Source organism: Vulpes vulpes, chromosome 2 (assembly GCF_048418805.1).
Source record: "Vulpes vulpes isolate BD-2025 chromosome 2, VulVul3, whole genome shotgun sequence".
NCBI lineage: Eukaryota > Metazoa > Chordata > Mammalia > Carnivora > Canidae > Vulpes > Vulpes vulpes.
In genome coordinates, this window is record NC_132781.1 from 124,733,171 (window position 1) to 124,751,036 (window position 17,866).

Consider the following 17,866-nt stretch of genomic DNA (forward strand, 5'->3'; position numbering starts at 1 on the left):
TTTCTAATTGCAGGTATAGCAAGAATGTGGAATTTAGAACAATACCATGAAAATAGTTAACTGAAATTAGATTGTCTAGTTAAGTCCCTTACTCCCATACCCTGTCTTTGCTGAATTGAAGCTGAATTTTTTTTTTTAATTTCCTTAATCTCTGTGACCAATGTAAGACTTGAACTCATGATCCCAAGATCAAGAGTCACATGTTTTTTTTTTTTTTAATTTTTATTTATTTATGATAGTCACAGAGAGAGAGAGAGAGGCAGAGACATAGGCAGAGGGAAAAGCAGGCTCCATGCACCGGAAGCCTGATGTGGGATTCGATCCCGGGTCTCCAGGATCGCGCCCCGGGCCAAAGGCAGGCGCCAAACCGCTGCGCCACCCAGGGATCCCCAAGAGTCACATGTTTTACCAGCTGAGCCAGCCAGGTCCCCTGAATCTGAATTGAGATTGAATATGAGAATGAATGTATGGCAAATAGGTTAATAGTGGCTAATAGCCTGTTTTGGAACTGTTACTTGCTACCTCAACAAAGCATAGTCTCAAAAAGTAAAGAGTATTTCCATCTCTCCTTACCTCAGGGATATGTGACGATTAATAGAATAATACTGAGAAGGCTTTTAAATTCTTTGGAGAAAAATTACTTTATAAATCAGATTGGTAGACTTTTCAGGGTCTTGTTTTATTTGTTTTCTGAACTCTAGATCATAATAAGATTCTTCTTGTATTCTTACAGAAAGAGGATTTTGTGTACTTGGTGACCTTTGTCAGTTTGATCATGGAAATGATCCCCTGGTTGTTGATGAAGTTGCTCTGCCAAGCATGATTCCTTTCCCTCCACCTCCTCCTGGGCTTCCTCCTCCACCACCTCCTGGAATGTTAATGCCTCCAATGCCAGGTCCAGGCCCAGGCCCAGGCCCTGGCCCAGGCCCAGGCCCAGGTCCAGGTCCAGGTCCTGGCCACAGTATGAGACTTCCTGTTCCCCAGGGACATGGCCAGCCTCCGCCTTCTGTTGTGCTTCCCATACCAAGTAAGTATATGTTCATTAAGTATTTCATTTTTAGCAAAGAATTTTATTTAGAAGAACCTACTTCTTCACTAACTTGATAATAGATTTAAAGTTTTTTAAAGATAAATTAATATAGAATTTAGAATATATTCTTATAATTAAAATGTTGCTCTTTTTATTCTATCCATTGTTGCACTGCATTATTTATAGTACCTTTAAGAAATTTTGGGAGTCATGTCTTGCTAGTTGATGACATCTTAAGAAATCCAGTGTTACGAAGATGTCAGAAAAAGGAACGTGCCAGTAGTTTAATGAAATTTCCTAGTCTTTAAAATCTCTTTGAGGCATCTGGCTGGCTCGCTCAGTTAAGTCTTCGACTCTTGATTTCAGCTTAGGTCATGATCTGAGGGTTTTGATATTGAGCCCTGCAACGGGCTCCACACTCAGGGCAGTCTGCTTGAAATTCTCTCTCAGCCCCTCTTGTGCATGCTCTCTCTCAAATAAATAAGTCTTTTTAAAAGCTCTTCAGGAATATTAAAGTAATTTTTTTAAAGTCTTTTATTATGGAAAATTTCAGATATATACAGTAGAATAATATGTGTGTACCATATGTACTGTCGCTCAACTTCAGTGATTATCAGTATTCTCCTGTTCTTGTCTTACTTATTTCTTCTGACCTTCCCTATCGTATCTGCATGTGCACACAGATACTTTGAGTTTGTTTTTGCTGTAGTAAATTCCAGAAGCCATATCATTTCACCAGCTTAGCAGAAAAAGTAAGACTATATTTTTCTCATAATTAGAAAAAAAATTGGTGAATAGTTCACTTGTGTGCAAAGATAGAAGAAAATATCTACTTGAAAACATTTAACAGGGATGCCTGGGTGGCTCAGCGGTTGAGTGTCTGCCTTTGGCTCAGGGCGTGATCCTGGAGTCCCGGGATTGAGTCCCCCATTGGGTTTCTTGCATGGAGCCTGTTTCTCCCTCTGCCTACGTCACTGCCTCTGTCTCTCTGTGTCTCTCACCAATAAATAAATAAAATCTTAAAAAAAAGAAAACATTTAACATTGTTAAGAGATGGCAACTCGTTATTTTTAAAATGATTGCTATTCAGTTTACTAAGTGATACTTTTTCAGTTTTTTTATTTTAAACTTTTTGTTTTTGAAATTATTGTACACTCACAACTTTGCAGAAATACTTTAAGATGAACCCATGTACCTAATCACCTAGCTTTCCTGCATTAATGTTCTTTATAGACAACATTAAAGTTGATAAAGGTTTGGAGACATTGGATACATAGATTTAGTAGTCATGTAGATAGTATAACTGTGAAGCTCAACTTGAGGTTTTATTCCCCAAATAAAGAAGCATCTTCATATATAGAAATTTCCACTATAAAAGATGTGATATGTGGGAACATTTCTGTTTAAAAGTGAAATCCAAGAATGTCATTTTCTCCCAACATTTTGCAATGAAAAATTTCAAGCATACTGAAAAGTTGAAATAATTGTACACCAAACTCCCATATATTCACCATCTAGATTCTGTGATTAATATTTTACCATATTTCTATTATCACGTGTCTTTCTCTCTCTAAGACTTTATTTATTTGACAGAACAAGCACACAAGCAGGAGGGGAGGGGCTAAGGAAGAGGGAGAAGCAGACTCCTGCTCAGCGGGGCTCGATCCTAGGACCCTGGGATCACGACCTGGGCCAAAGGCAGACACTTACCTGACTGAGCCAGCCAGGCACCCCTCATTATTATTTTTAATGCATTTCCTAGCATGTTGCAGACATCACTACATCTAAACATATTCATAATGCAGAACTTAAGAGTTCTATTATCCCGAGGGCACCCTCCCCCGCTCTCGTTTTTTTTTTCTCTTTCAAATAAATAAATACATGAATCTTTTTCTTTTAAAGGAACTTACTTTATCCCAGAAAGTTTGCTCAAGTTCCTTCTCAGCCATTTTTTACTCCCGTTCCCCAGAACTAAGCATCCTGCCTTTTTTTCCACCCTAGAATTGTTTTTTCTGTTGTAGAACTAAAATGTCATCCTAATTAATTATGCATCTCATAGTGTTGAAACCTGCATATATCAAATTCCTTAATTCTGTTCTATGCCAAAGTAGATACTTTGATTATGACTATACAAATTAGTTCTAGTATAGTATTTTTATTAGTTAGGAAACAAACCTTTTTTCTTCTTCTTTATTTAAAATTTTTAGGACCACCCATAACACAGTCAAGCTTGATAAACAACCGTGACCAGCCTGGGACAAGTGCAGTGCCCAATCTTGCACCAGTGGGAGCAAGACTACCTCCTCCTTTACCCCAGAACCTCCTTTATACAGTATCAGAGCGTAAGTAAATATTGCTTGACTTTTAAAATGGCTAGAGTATAGAAAAGCTAAGTTTCAGTGTCATAATTTTAAAAACTATAATTTTTCTTCTTAGGCACTGTGCCGTATAAAAATATGTGTATTCACAAGACAACTTGCTGTGTGATTATTGATTATGCTAAATGGCTGTAGTTTAAGTTGTGTGCTAGTGAAAGTGAAAGAGAAGGGTAGGGCTTTCTATGTTGAAGGCTCGTCTGCTATAGATGAAGTAGCAGCATTTAGTATCTTCCAAAGGGAATTTATTTTGAAGCATTAGGCTCTTTTTAAGGAAATTTTGAAGCTTTTGTCTCTCCAAAGGGAATTTATTTTGAAGCTTCTGTTCAAAATTGTTCTTCTGATTGAATTTCCAAAACATAAGGTTATCTTCTAAGAGTATACAAAAGGTTGGATAAAGCATGCCAAATAATTATTTAGCTTGTATACTGGAGTGATGATAGCATCATTTAAACCATAATATTTAGTGGCTGTGTTATTTACAGCATTTGTGTTTATAATAATTTGTTCTTAAATCCTACTTCTCTCTGATTTCTTAGGTGTGTTTGTTATTTTTGCTTATTTAAGGCTTTTAAAAATATTCCTTTCTCCAAAAACATAAAAATAAGATAATTGGTTGTTAAAAATGTCAAATTATGAATTTTTTATAGAGCTATGTAGCTTTATAGATAAAATCATCTTTTATGCAGTGTATTTATCATAAACACTTCTTCATCTTTATCATGTCACGGTAAGGCAGTTTGGTAATATAATGAAGCCCAGGTTTAAATCCTTATTTCATTACTTACTGTCATTATGATTTTAAACAAGTTACTTAACCTCCTTGTATCTCAGTTTTCTCTTCTATAAAATGGGAATAATGTTGCTCACCTCAAAAGCGTATTTGAGGAGTTAATGCATTAATACATCTATCTAAGGCATCTAGAATAGAACCTGGCATCTAGTAAGCTAAATATAAAGGTTAGTTTTTTATAATACTGTAGTTATTCTTATCTCCTTAAATTTCAGCTTTTCTGAAATAAAACAATTACCTTCTCTTTAAGTATCTACCTCCACTATCCCTGGCTTTATAAATTGAAATAACCTCCATCTAATCACCTAGAATTGAAACCTTGACGTGATTGAATCATTGCTTTGCTTAATTTATATCTAGTTAATAAAAAAATCCTCTCTTTGAAATATCCCTTTCTATTGCTACTGTGGTTTCTGCCCTTTCTGTTGCTACTGTGACACTTCGGTCACTTCACATTTGGGTTATTGCTGTAATCTTCTTGACTCTGTTATGTTTCACTGCGCCTAAGTCACACCATATAATGCTGCTGAGCTAATTTTCCTGACAAAACGAATCACAACCATACCTCAGAACTTTGCAGTGGCCACAATTTCCTCCTAAATTATAAATATATAATTTTTTATTAAGTAGGCTCCACACCCAACATGAAGCCCAACACAGAGGTGAACTCATTAACATGAAATAAGACCTGAGCTGAGATCAAGAGTCTCAATGATTGAACCACTCAGTAGTCTCTTCTAAACTATCGATGAATCCCTCTCTAAAGCTTTTCTTTCTATAATCTACCCTGCCTTTCTTGGTCATCTCTTCACTATACTCCCACATATATCTCCTCTGGTTAGGCCAATTATACCTTGTCAGTTCCCCTGTTGTGACTCAATTTTATTTTCCTGTCTTCCCTTCTAATAATTTGCTCTCTCTCTCTTCTCTTCTTTCAAGGTCCAAATCTTCTGAGTACATGGAGAACATGTACAAGTACAAAAAATGGATTATTTATCTGAGACTATTGCAGATGGCACATTTTCTTACCGTCAAATTTAGCGTTGTAACTCACGATAAAAATTCTATTTTGTTTTTAATTTTTTAAAAAGTCTGGCAATTACCATTTATTTTAATATTGTTAAATTTAACATCGTGACTCACTCTATAAAAATTACATTTTGATTTTAATTTGTAAAAACCTGACAGTTGCCATTTATTTTAGTGTCTTAGCTTCATATTCGTTAATGGAGCAAATATTTATTGAATGCCTGATATGTGCCAGGCATTGTGCTACATGCTTGAGAGCCAAGATGAAAAAGGTAATCTTCATTTTACTTGAAAACCATTTTTCTCTTTTTAAAAGCAAAAATATCTTGTGATGTATTAGTAAAGACCTTTTAGAATACCAGTGCCAAATTTCTTTTTCAGAAGGTGGTAACATTTTTAAGAAAATTTGGGGGAGCAGTACAGTTAGCTACTTTTTATTTGCCACATTAAGGAATTGTATATGAAAATATATAGGGTCATTTCAATTTAAAAAATATATTTTTACTTTAAAAAAAGACAGCACCAGGATAAAGGACTATCCTTTTATATTTAGTTTTATGAAATACTAATTACATTTTTTCCCTCTGTTTGTCTCAGACCAGTGAAAGATGATAACGTCCTTTTGGCATTTGTGAATTCCTGCTTTAGAGGATAGTCTCAGATGTTGCATCAGTAGTTTAAAGAGATTTATTTGGCTGGCAACTGAATGTTTTAAATATTACAGAATTATTTGTTTCAAACAATTCAAAGTTTTTTATGCAAAGTACTCTCTTCCTTATTTATTTTAAAGATTCATTTTAGAGAGCAAGAGCACACACACAATGGTAGGGGCAGAGGGAGAGAGAGAATATCAAGCAGTTCTCCTGCTGAGCATGGAGCCTCATGTGTGGCTGTGGCTGGATCCCACCATTCATGAGATCAAGACCTGAGCTGAAATCAAGAGTTGGACACTTAGCCGACTGAGCCACCCAGTCTTCCCTTTCTTTCTTCCTTTCTTCCTTTTTTCTTTTCTTTTCTTTTCTTTTCTTTTCTTTTCTTTTCTTTTTCTTTCTTTCTTTCTTTCTTTCTTTTTCTTTTTTTATTTTTATTTTTATTTTTATTTTCCTTTCTTCTTTTTTTAAAAGTTAAAATTTGATTCTAAAAATTATAGAGAATTTTGAAAACATAGGAGATAGTTTCTGATCACAGTGTAAACAGTAAAACTTTTACTGTTTAAAAACTACATTACTGGTGTAATGTAGTTTGTTAGTGATAAATTTTTTGTATCTTTCTATTCACTTGATTTATAAAGTTTCTTTTGTTTTTAAATTTTGTTCTAGACAGATAAATTGAATCAAATTGTTCAAGTATACTTTCTTCAATAGTGTAATTGGTAATTTCCAAAAAAATTAGAACTTCAAACAAAGTAAAAAACTGTGTTTACCATGTATTAGAGAACTTGAGCTCTTAAAGTTTAATAAATTGGGAAAGTTTATTTATTTTTTAAAAGATTTTATTTATTTATTCATGACACACACACACACACACACACACACACAGGCAGAGACACAGGGAGAGGGAGAAGCAGGCTCCATGCAGGGAACCCAATGTGGGACTCGATCCCAGGTCTCCAGGATTACACGCTGGGCTGAAGGCAGCACTAAACTGCTGAGCCACCCGGGCTGCCCTAAATTGGGAAAGTTTAAATTGTGGATATTTTATTGTCAAAATTATCTTTAAAATTCATAACATAGGGCAGCCCTGGTGGCTCAGCGGTTTAGCGCCGCCTTCAGCCCAGGGTGTGATCCTGGAGAACCAGGATCAAGTCCCATGTCGGGCTCCCTGCATGGAGTCTGCTTCTCCCTCTGCCTGTGTCTCTGCCCGCCGCGCCCCCCCCCCCCCCGCCTCTCTCTCTCATAAATAAAAGCTTTTAAAAAAATAAAATTCATAACATAGAAAATGTTTAAAATGGAGTATAGCATATCAGATGGTATTTGGTTGTGAAAATTATGTCAGTAGAGACCTGGAATATACAGAGAAAAACGAAATCTGGAATTTTAGAGGTAAAAACGGGGGTCTGCTCAGTGCTAGATACTAGGAATATACAGAAGAATAAATGATTCTTCTAAGAAGCTAAAAATCTAATAGTGGAAAAGAAATGTGTTTAAAAAAACAAAAAAACAAGTACGGTGTATTTTTTGCTATTATAACTAGATGAATAGAGTGGCTCAGAAATACAGTTGAGAAAGGAACTGATTCTGATGAAAATAAAACCATTCTCTCGGCTGTGGTTACTTGTTTTGGAATAGGACAATTGAATATTAACAGAAGAAAAGTAATTATCCTCACTGTATAAGTGGGTAGAATATATGTGGCTCCTGGTAATGCTATTTAAAAGGTGATGTCAAATGGATATAGTTTAGAAAAAAAAAACTGATATTTTGTTGTTTCTTGAATTAAAAATGTCACAGATACTCTGAAAAGGACTTAATAGGTAGAATTGTATGCAAAGAGAGTAATATCGTAACACCTTTTAAAATCAACTGTTTCCTCTGAAGTACTTAAAATATTTTACCCAAATTTGAGTTAACCAACTCACTGTATAATTTTTTTGTTGCACAGTACCATTTTCAAGTATATCCTTTCATCCCCTTAAGTTCCCTTAAGTTTCTTTGAAGAAAACATAGTAGAAATATTTTATGATTGTTAAGTCTACTCTAGTTAAGTGTGAAAAAGTGATAGTAGAATATAGCATTCTTTATTCTACAGACTGATTTTTTAGGTTGAAGACAGTTGTTCGTCTTCAAATGTATTTATGTAAATAATCTTTATCTTTCTGAAAATATATTTCCTGTTATCAATTATGAAAAATTATTGAAACACTATTCCTACTAAACTTGAGATTCCTCATTTAATTTTGTGTAATATATAACATTTCTTAATGCAGAATCATGGATTTTGATGTCTAGAAAAGTATATCGATATCCAGTAGAGTCATTGAATATTGTCTGGGTTTCTTCTGCCTTGTGTTTTACTTTGGTTTGTCTTAAATTCATTATCTTATTGCCCATTTCAACATACAAATTTTCCTCCAAAATACTTGTTGTTGGGATATTTTTAATACATAAGCTTTCATCCTTTCTTTAAGTGACTATTTAGGGTTCCTACTATGTACCAGGCATCATTTAGGCCCTGGAACTTCAAATTGTATGCCAGGGACCTTGGATTATAATACAGAAGATACATGATAAATACGGCTAATTATTGGAAGGTGGTGTAGCTTTTTTGTTTTCCACTTGAACTTTTAGTTTAAAACTTAAGATTTTTATCCTGGGAATATTCTTTTATATTTTTTTAAGAGATTTTATTTATTTATTCATGAGAGACACACACAAAGAGAGGCAGAGACATAGGCAGAAAGAGAAGCAGGCTCCATGCAGGGAACCCGATGTGGGACTTGATCCGGGGACTCCAGGATCATGCCCTGAGCCGAAAGCAGACGCTTACCTGCTGAGCCACCCAGGCGACCCATCCTGGGAATATTCTTAATGACAAAATCAGGAAGTTCCAAAGAGTAGCTAAAATGTCAGTTGCATAAAGACTCTTCCCCTGAGTAGAGTTAACATTAAGAATGTGAAAATTTTGCTGTCAGACATGTAAGATGTATGAGACACATAAAATAGGAGCATGAACTTGGGATGGTTCTAGTTTGGAATTCTCTAGTCACTATGCCAATGAGAACTAAACCAAATGAATATAAATTGTGACCAGCTCACCTTCACCATTATTGTAACCTGTTTGATTTAGGAAAAACTTATGAAAAATTTCAAATATGCACAAAAAGAAAGCAAATTCTTCAGGACTCTCCAGGTACTCACAGGCTTCAGCACACCTCGACATATATATGGTTAACCTTGCTTCAGCTGTAACTCATCCCTGACTTGATTATTTTAGAACAACCTCCATTTATAACATTCATCAATAACACCTTCAGTATGTATCTCTAAAAGATAAGGATTAAATAAATACTTTATCACACTCCTAAAATATTTATATTTACTATTGTCAAATATCCACTTAGTGTTCCTATTTCCAAATTGTATCATAGTTGTCCTTTTACAGCTGGATCATTTACAGCTGCATCCAAACAATAATGTAACGTAATATGTATGTGTTATATATTACACTTAGGAGATACCTTTCTTAAGTCTTTAAATATGTAATAATTTCCCCTACTTTTTTTTTCTTTGACATTTATTTAAGAAACATTATTTTCCTAGAGAAGTTTTTCACATTCTGGACTTGGCATATTGCATCTCCTTATGTCATTTAATACATTCTTCAGTCCTCTATTTCCTGTAATTTGGGGGCTAAATTTGGAGACTTTAGATTCACGCTTTTGGTGTGGGGTTTTTTTTGTCATGAATATTTTATTGATGTACTTACTGTAATATTTCATGATGTACATAATGTCGAGTTTTTTCCTTTGTTATAAATATTGATCAGTGTCTACAGGTGTTTTCATTCTGATTTGTCCATTTGATCTTATCAACTTTTAAAATGGTTTCAGCAGCCATGTGTGATCACTCCTTAGATTTGCTGTTTCATTACAGGTTATAAAAAGTGTGATATCCTAATTCTGTAATTTCTTCTACGTTTCTTGCCTGGCATTCCACAAAGTGAAACTGTAGTGTTAACCATTTGGTTAACTTGAAATGTCTTTCTTATGGGAAAGACAGGATATATGCTTGTTTCCTTTTATTTATCAGTTTTCAGAATAATGGCCTTCTTTCCTGGTATCTTCCAGAGGGGATCATTATGAACTCATGGATTTTTAACATGTTTGATTTGTTTCACCCCATTACATCCTTTTTGGTGTTCACACTGTTTTGTCTTTGACCGTGGGAGCCTCTTCTTGTTGGCTCCTGCAGATTATTTTGTTTTTGACACACCTAGTGTTTTATAGTTTCTGGAAGAACAAGGTTATATATGAAAGTATACCAACCAGATTCATCTTAATTTTCTGCTCAGGCCTAGTATCAGCCTTTTATCTAAAGAAGCTTTTGTTTTTAAATAGTATTTAGAGATCTCAGTGCATGTTGTTGAACATCCGGCTTCATTTGAATAAACAGCCATCTTTCAGAAATTAAATGCCTGTTCTTTGTCATTCATTTTGAAAGGACATTGTGCAAATAAGCCTTTAGCTTTTCAATTCACTTTGAGACAATTATTAGTTAAATATACTGGGTACATTGAGTGCAGTCTTAAAAACTTAAACCAGTCATATGGACTGAGAATGCACTTCTCCATTTTTCTCTTTAGCATACTCCTTCATTCAAGAAATCCTGCGCAATAGGTCATTCTTACAACTATTTTTAGGTTGTTGATGATATTTTGATTGTTTTTGTAACATAATAATTAAAAGAGCCTTGTTTTAATGTAAATATTGAAAGAATTGGTGCTAAGTGCAGTTTTGCAGTCTGCTGTACAATATGATTTGTCACTTGCTTCTTTGCTTCATATATAGGAAGAGAAGGATAGTAAAATTTAGTACATCTATTTCTCTTCTACATTTACTATGAAATCAGGTGGTTGCTTTGTGGCTTGTTCTGTTAAAGTGTATTTTAAAAAGTCTTTTGGAAATGTATAACTTTTAAGGACATTCATTGAGTGTAAAAAAAATTCTAAATTCACTTTATCTTGTGCCACATAGTGAATGTCTGACTTTAGAAAATATTGAGTAAATCTTATAAATAGGTCTCATGGGGTAAAACAGATACTATTAAGTGATCAACAAAAGAAAAAAACCTGTTCCTTGATACTTCTTTTTAAATCCTATTCTACCAAATTTGACTTCATTGTTTCAGACATTTTTGTGTTAATATACGTAAACACTAAATGTTCTTTCTTTCAAAAAGTGGTTCTTTAATATCTGAAGTAATTTCATATGTACCGTGATTGATCTATATATCTGTAGTGTTGTCCTTTTTTTCTTTGTCAGTACTTGTTATCCATCTGCTAAGTAGGTAACAAGTAACAAGTTTTCAATCTCGTTTAGTTGTTTTCTTTTGAACATTTCTTATTCTCTGTGAGGGTATGCTTATGGTGTTTCCCTTTTTTTTTTTTATTTCTTTATTCTTTTTTCTGCTCTCAGGTATGAGCATATGTTTTGTGTGAACCTGAAATTATGTGAGTTTGAAAAGAAGAGGTTTTGTTTTTAATGGGTGTGAGTCTTCAAAACTACATGATTTTTATTGGATACAAGACTACATGGATAATAGCTCAGGGTACCTTTGTCTGATAGTGTGATTATGGTTGACTGTTCACTTTTGGGTACAGTTGGCACATAGTTATTCATTTAAGGTTATGAAAGATTGAGATTATACAGTCATACTACCTAATTCTTACTCTTTCTTTATACTTCAGTGCATCCTAACCAGTTGTATGACTGTTTCTTGAGTTAGAAAGAATCTCAGTAATACCTTTCTCGACTGCCATTCCCATTGGTGTACTTTCTCTGTTCTTGGCTCAAGTCTCAGGAAGTACATCATTACCTGAGAAGCTTGTGACTCTCATTCCCAGCTGCCCTCCTATTCTTTCCTCTGTAGGACAGCCCATGTACTCTCGTGAACATGGTGCTGCTGCATCTGAGCGACTTCAGTTGGGGACACCGCCTCCTCTGTTGGCAGCTCGTTTGGTGCCACCTCGAAACCTCATGGGAACCTCCATTGGGTACCATACCTCAGTCTCCAGCCCCACCCCTCTGGTCCCAGGTAAGCTTTGCTACAAATGGCCATCCACCTCTCTGATCTTTTGTACCACAGCTTGCCAGCCTAAGTGGTGACTGGCATCTTGATCTGCTGTCACAAATTCCCATTAATTCCCTCTTAGTTTTCTTTTCTGTTTCCCTGCTTCTTTGATTTGTCCCTTGTGGTTGCTAGATGATGAGGCCTCCTGTGTGTCTGTCATCTCTGGTGTCCTCTATATTGACTTTGAGTTTCTTAGGAACAAAAGTTGTGTTAGTTCTTTGAACTAATTTCTAATCCAGTAAATAGAAGGAGAGTATCTACTTGAATGTTTTCTAATCATTTATACATTTCAAGAAAAACTAGGTTAATTTTTTATTTTTATTTATTTTTATTTTTTATTTTTTGGTTAATTTTTTTTTTAAACAAAACAAAAACATCTGATTTCTTGCTGATAATGGATGAACATGTATGGACTGGCTGTGTATAATGTAGCGATTTCTTGAAAACTCTTCCCTCCTACCTACATGTACATGTTGATAACCTATTTGAAGTGCTTCGTGGGTATCTCAGGAGGTTTTTAACATTTCTTACTTTGCCTTTAGATATGAGTTCATCATAATTGACTAAAGGACTTTTAAGTTTCTAGGGGTTCTGTGTTTTCTCAGGAATTATAGAACAAGGTCATTTGATTATACAACTTCTTTAAAACTTTCTGCAGCTATAGGAGATTTAATTATAGGAAATCTGTCAAGACTACCAACTGGTAACTGAAAAATTTTTTAATAATAATTTGCTGATCTTAATACTTTGAATCATAGAACTGATTGGCCATTAATAAGGATCTGAATGTCCCTAACCTTGTAGCTGAAATTTAATATGAATGCCATAGAAAATTTTTCCCTAAGAAAAAAAAGATACAAGGACTTCTAAATCACAGTGGCAAAAACTGGTGTCTTCATTTAATTTTAACTGTTCTTTCATTTTATATAGGATGAAGAGGATATATACCATTTAGAGATGAACACACAGAATTTCTTCAACACTAACAAAATAGTTATTTAGCATTAGAGTTTTAAAAAGTATTTAGTTTTAGAGAAAACAAAGGAAACGTGATAAAAGCAGCATTGATGAGGTGGTTGGTAGTAAGATCATGATTATGTTTAGAAATATAAAATTTATCTTATTTAGCCATTTGAAATAAAACATTTGAAATATTTTTTGTATGAAACCAGCTGTTATATTTCCATTTTAAAGTCTAGATAACCAAATTAGTAGATAGATTTTCCCCCTAATTAAAAGAGTACTGGAAATTGATGAGACATGATAACTGAGGAAACTCAATCAGTCCTTTCTGTGTAGTATTAGTGTATGTGCATGTTTCTTTTAAAAATATTTATTGACGTTTGGATTAGGTGATTAATATAGAGGATGAAAATGGCTAGGTAAATGAATCTGGAAATATTTCTGTAATGAAGAATTGATGTGTATATCTGTGTTTTGGGACAGGAGCATTTTCATTTCTTTCACTTCTAACAGGTATATCTATATACTGTAAATTAGATATGTATGTGTAGGTTGATATATTTGTTAAAGAAAAAATTAATTTTTTGCAATTGTTTGTTTCATATATGAGAAATTACTTAACTTCTCTCTGACTTGCTGTGTGTTTTGTTGTTTTGTTTCTCCCCAGATACATATGAACCAGATGGTTATAATCCAGAAGCTCCTAGTATTACCAGTTCTGGTAGATCTCAGTACAGACAGTTCTTTTCAAGAACACAGACACAGCGCCCTAACCTGATTGGCCTAACATCTGGAGATATGGATGCAAATCCAAGAGGTGAGACTCCCTCATACTTTGATGCTGTTGTTACACAGGAGTTCAGTTTAGCAGTTTAGACCTCACTAAGACCAAAATTACTTACACATTATCTTTTTGAATAATGCCATATAATCATCTCAAATAAATGTGTTTAAATAAACTGTATCTCCAAATTTTATTTTAAAGCTATAATTAGAATATATTTATTTTAAAATAAGAAACAATACTTATATTTTTTAGTTGCTATTTTTGTTAGACCTTTAGGCTCTTTTAGCTGTTTACTCGGTACTGTATTAGGTATTAGGTAAAGAAAGATGAAATGACATGGTCCCTGGCCCTGAAAGAACTGATCACTTAAGGGCTTACTTTGTATCGTAAGTGCTGTGCTTCACACTAATAACTGAGACTCTGAAAAACTGGAATAAAATTATCATTTGATCTTTTTTAGTATTTATGATTACAGTCATGTTAGGACCTTTACAAAGCATAGTCACAAACCTTTAAAGACTAAAATGCAAGCATTTACCTTTATTTTTTATTTTTTTAAGTATTTTATTCATGAAAGGCAGAGAAAGGGAGGCAGAGACATAGGCAGAGGGAGAAGCAGGGTCTCTATGAGGAGCCTATAGTGGGACTCCATCCCAGGATCCCGAGATCATGACCTGAGCCAAAAGCAGATGCTCAACCACTGAGCCACCCAGGTGCCCCAGCATTTACCTTTAATATGGGTTGATGTCCTCCTATACTCCTCCCCTCAAAAGTGGTGGGTTAGAAAGTTTGATGACATACCAGTTCTTCTTTCTTACTACAGTTTGACTTCTAATATTTTAAAAAAGATTTTATTTATTTGAGAGAAAGAGCACAAGTGGGGAGGAGAGGGAAGAGCAGGCTCCCACTGAGCAGGGATACTTGGCACTCAGGGTTGATTCCTGGACCCTGGGATCATGACCTGAGCCAAAGGAAGATGCTTAACTGACTAAACCACCCAGGTGCCTGGGATTTGTAATACTTAGTTTTAATTTGGTTGACTGGCCATGGGTCGTCCTGACAATATTTTTTTGATTTCATTCTGTGGTGACCATTTTCTTGTTCTTACCTTTCTTCCTATCTTGCTTTTATTAACTTTTCTTTACAGCCATTAATATCATTGTTACCATTGATAGTAGTAATAACAAATATTAATCACACATATTAACAGTTTTGTGATGAGATGAACCAAATGCTTTTACATGTATTATTATATCTTGTATTCCTTTCTTATAGCTCCTTAAAAGTGGTACTATTTTTATTCTCTTCTCACAGATAAACACATTAAGGGTTAGAGAGAAGTTAAAGACCTTGCCCAAGGTCATATAATTATTAATGGCAGAACTGCAATTTGAACCTAGGCATAGATTTAGAATCTGAACAATATGCTATTATCTTCTGTGCTATAATGCATAAATTATTACCAGATTACTTGAAGTTAATGGGAAGATCATATTCTCAGAAATTTATGTTTTCCCTTTGCCACTAGTCTGGACTTTCTGTGTATTCATATACAGTTCATGGATAATCTTATTCAGGTAGAAATCATGTGGTTTTGTACAGTAGGCTTGATTTGTCACGTTGGCAAGTCATTGAAGCTCTAGCTATGTATCTCTCCTTTTCTTATAAAGCCCTTCAGTAAAGAAAAGCACTAGGCAATGTTAGGAGGTAAAAATTGTTGTAGGGAAGATGAAATGACATGGCAAATTCTAGAATGCTTTATGCCATCATAATTGCTGTCTCCTCCGTTAGCCTTCTGAAAATAAAGGCCATTAACAGGGCAAAGATCATAGTTACTTTATTCACTAATTTACCCTTAAGGTCTAATAGAATTGTTGGAGCTGTAGCAGCTGCTGAAGAAATATATGTTAAATGAGTGAACTTGCTTCACAATTTTCCTGTCATACAGTGACATACCTCCATACAGTGACATACCTACCCTATCATCTAACCCTACATGTTATTCTTTGCTGCTAGTTTTACTTTTGGTGGAATCACTAAAGTTAAGGAGAATATTCAGAGTATATCAAGCATAGATTGGTGTTACTTTTTTATTCAACACACCTCTTCCCACACACAGGCCATTGTAAGGTCAGTTTCTTTAAGTATTTTAGTCTTAACTATTGTGAAAAAAATATACGAATTTATAGTATTTTCTTTGGATTTTCCCCCCAACTTATGAGTTTGAAAAATTTTAAACCTACCAAAAAAATCAAAAGAAGTACAGTAAACTGAATACCTTCACTTAGGTTCACCATTTGTTAATGTTTGGTTGCCTTTGGGTGTGAGTGCACATTCTTCTCATCCTTCTTCCCTTCTCATTTTTTTCTTGAACTACTTGCAAGTATTTGTATAGATTGTGCACCTTAGAGCCTTTATTTTACATCCAAGAATAAGATGACCTATAAAAACACAGTATCTTTGCTACACATAAGAAAATCATAATTCCATGAGAATATCCTGCCCGGGTGGACTTTTTGTTGAATAACATCAGAATCTAAATAATTTCATTTTATTTATGGAGCTAAGTTTGATTGCTTGTCTGAGATGATAATTGTTAGATCTCTCCATTGTAATGTAATCATTTGTGGAGTGTTACTTTGGCGCCATGTAAATATCTTGTTCTCTGATAGTCTTTTGTCGGTTTTTTTTTTCCCCCATCAATTGATGATCCTTGCATGAATCAGTTATTACATTGCAGTTGCCTATGACTTCTTAAATTTGGGTATTGTATTTTTAAGAAAGGAGAAAAAGGCAATTGATATTTTTTCTTGCTATTAAGCATTTCAGTAAAGGAAATGGGAGTTGGGTGCTATTTGCTGTGCTTTTTTAGCTTTTAGGTTAAATATTTTAATCATTTGAAATTCCCCAAATACTACATTGTTAGTAATGTTAATTTTTGTTTTCAACAGCTGCTAACATTGTCATCCAGACTGAACCGCCAGTTCCTGTTTCAATTAATAGCAACATAACCAGAGTAGTTCTTGAACCAGATAGCCGGAAGAGAGCTATAAGTGGTTTGGAAGGGCCACTCACAAAGAAACCTTGGCTGGGAAAGTAAGATAATTTGCTGCTTAGTAACATCTGATTGGTGTTTCTGTTATTTTTGTGTGCATTAGTAAATTTGTAAAATTAAGAGTTGTTATTAATCAGTGATTTTCAAACTATGTGTCTGAAAGTTAGGGTTCCCAGAAGCATCATTAAAACATCTTAAAAATGGAAGAGTGAACAGTATCAATAGTAGATATTAGTAATTTATATTTATTATACATAGGCCTAGCCCAATATTAAGAATTATCAAGACACTGGAAATGAATAGAAAAGAAGAAAAAATTACGTACTTTTGCATAAGTTGAAGAACACACCATAAAAACAGTGATGTTCTTTCCTTTAAAGTTAGACTCCTTGGTAGTTGTAGTGGATCTTTTTAGCATATGATTTTTTTTTCAAGGTTCTATTTATTTGAGAGAGAGTGTGAGAGAGAAAGAGCACAAATGGGGTGAGAGGCAGAGGAGAAGGAGACTCCTTGCTGACAGGGAGCCTGATGCTGGGTTTGATCACAGAACTCTTGGATCATGACCTGACTGATTGCAGATGCCTAACTGACTGAGCCAACTGGGCCCCCTTAACATATGATTTTTAGTCTCATTTGGGCCTCTTTCATTTTGCAGTATTTTGCCATTCAGTCTTTCTTTCTACTTGTTCTGTTCCCATGTAACAAGGATGATGTGAAAATTAAATAGTAATTTCTAAAGAATATAAGAATGTCTTACAGATGACATTTTAATACATGTAAAAAATTATTTGTTGATTTGTCTCATGTCTAGGCATAAGGTGGGAGAATTAATCAATATCTATTAATATTCTTTTCAGGCAAGGAAATAACAGTCAGAGTAAACCAGGATTTTTGAGAAAGAATCAGTATACAAACACCAAATTAGAAGTCAAGAAAATCCCTCAGGAATTGAACAACATTACCAAGCTCAATGAACATTTCAGCAAATTTGGAACTATTGTAAACATCCAGGTAAATGTGGCTAGGTTGGTGACAGAATTAATGTT

General features: G+C 34.4%; 1 protein-coding gene across 4 annotated transcripts in view; it reads left to right on the forward strand.

Annotated features, from left to right (window-relative positions):
- RBM27 (RNA binding motif protein 27) overlaps positions 1-17,866 on the forward strand; it is a 73,548-nt gene that overhangs the window by 25,521 nt on the left and 30,161 nt on the right. For 2 of the 4 annotated variants that reach the window (XM_026018497.2, XM_026018500.2), the window contains exons 7-12: positions 734-1,027; positions 3,238-3,372; positions 11,815-11,979; positions 13,646-13,795; positions 16,717-16,861; positions 17,678-17,831. In XM_026018497.2, the coding sequence (XP_025874282.1) occupies positions 734-1,027; positions 3,238-3,372; positions 11,815-11,979; positions 13,646-13,795; positions 16,717-16,861; positions 17,678-17,831 (1,043 nt within the window). The remainder of the gene's footprint in view (positions 1-733; positions 1,028-3,237; positions 3,373-11,814; positions 11,980-13,645; positions 13,796-16,716; positions 16,862-17,677; positions 17,832-17,866) is intronic. The other 2 variants (XM_072749907.1, XM_072749908.1) reach the window with 1 other exon arrangement.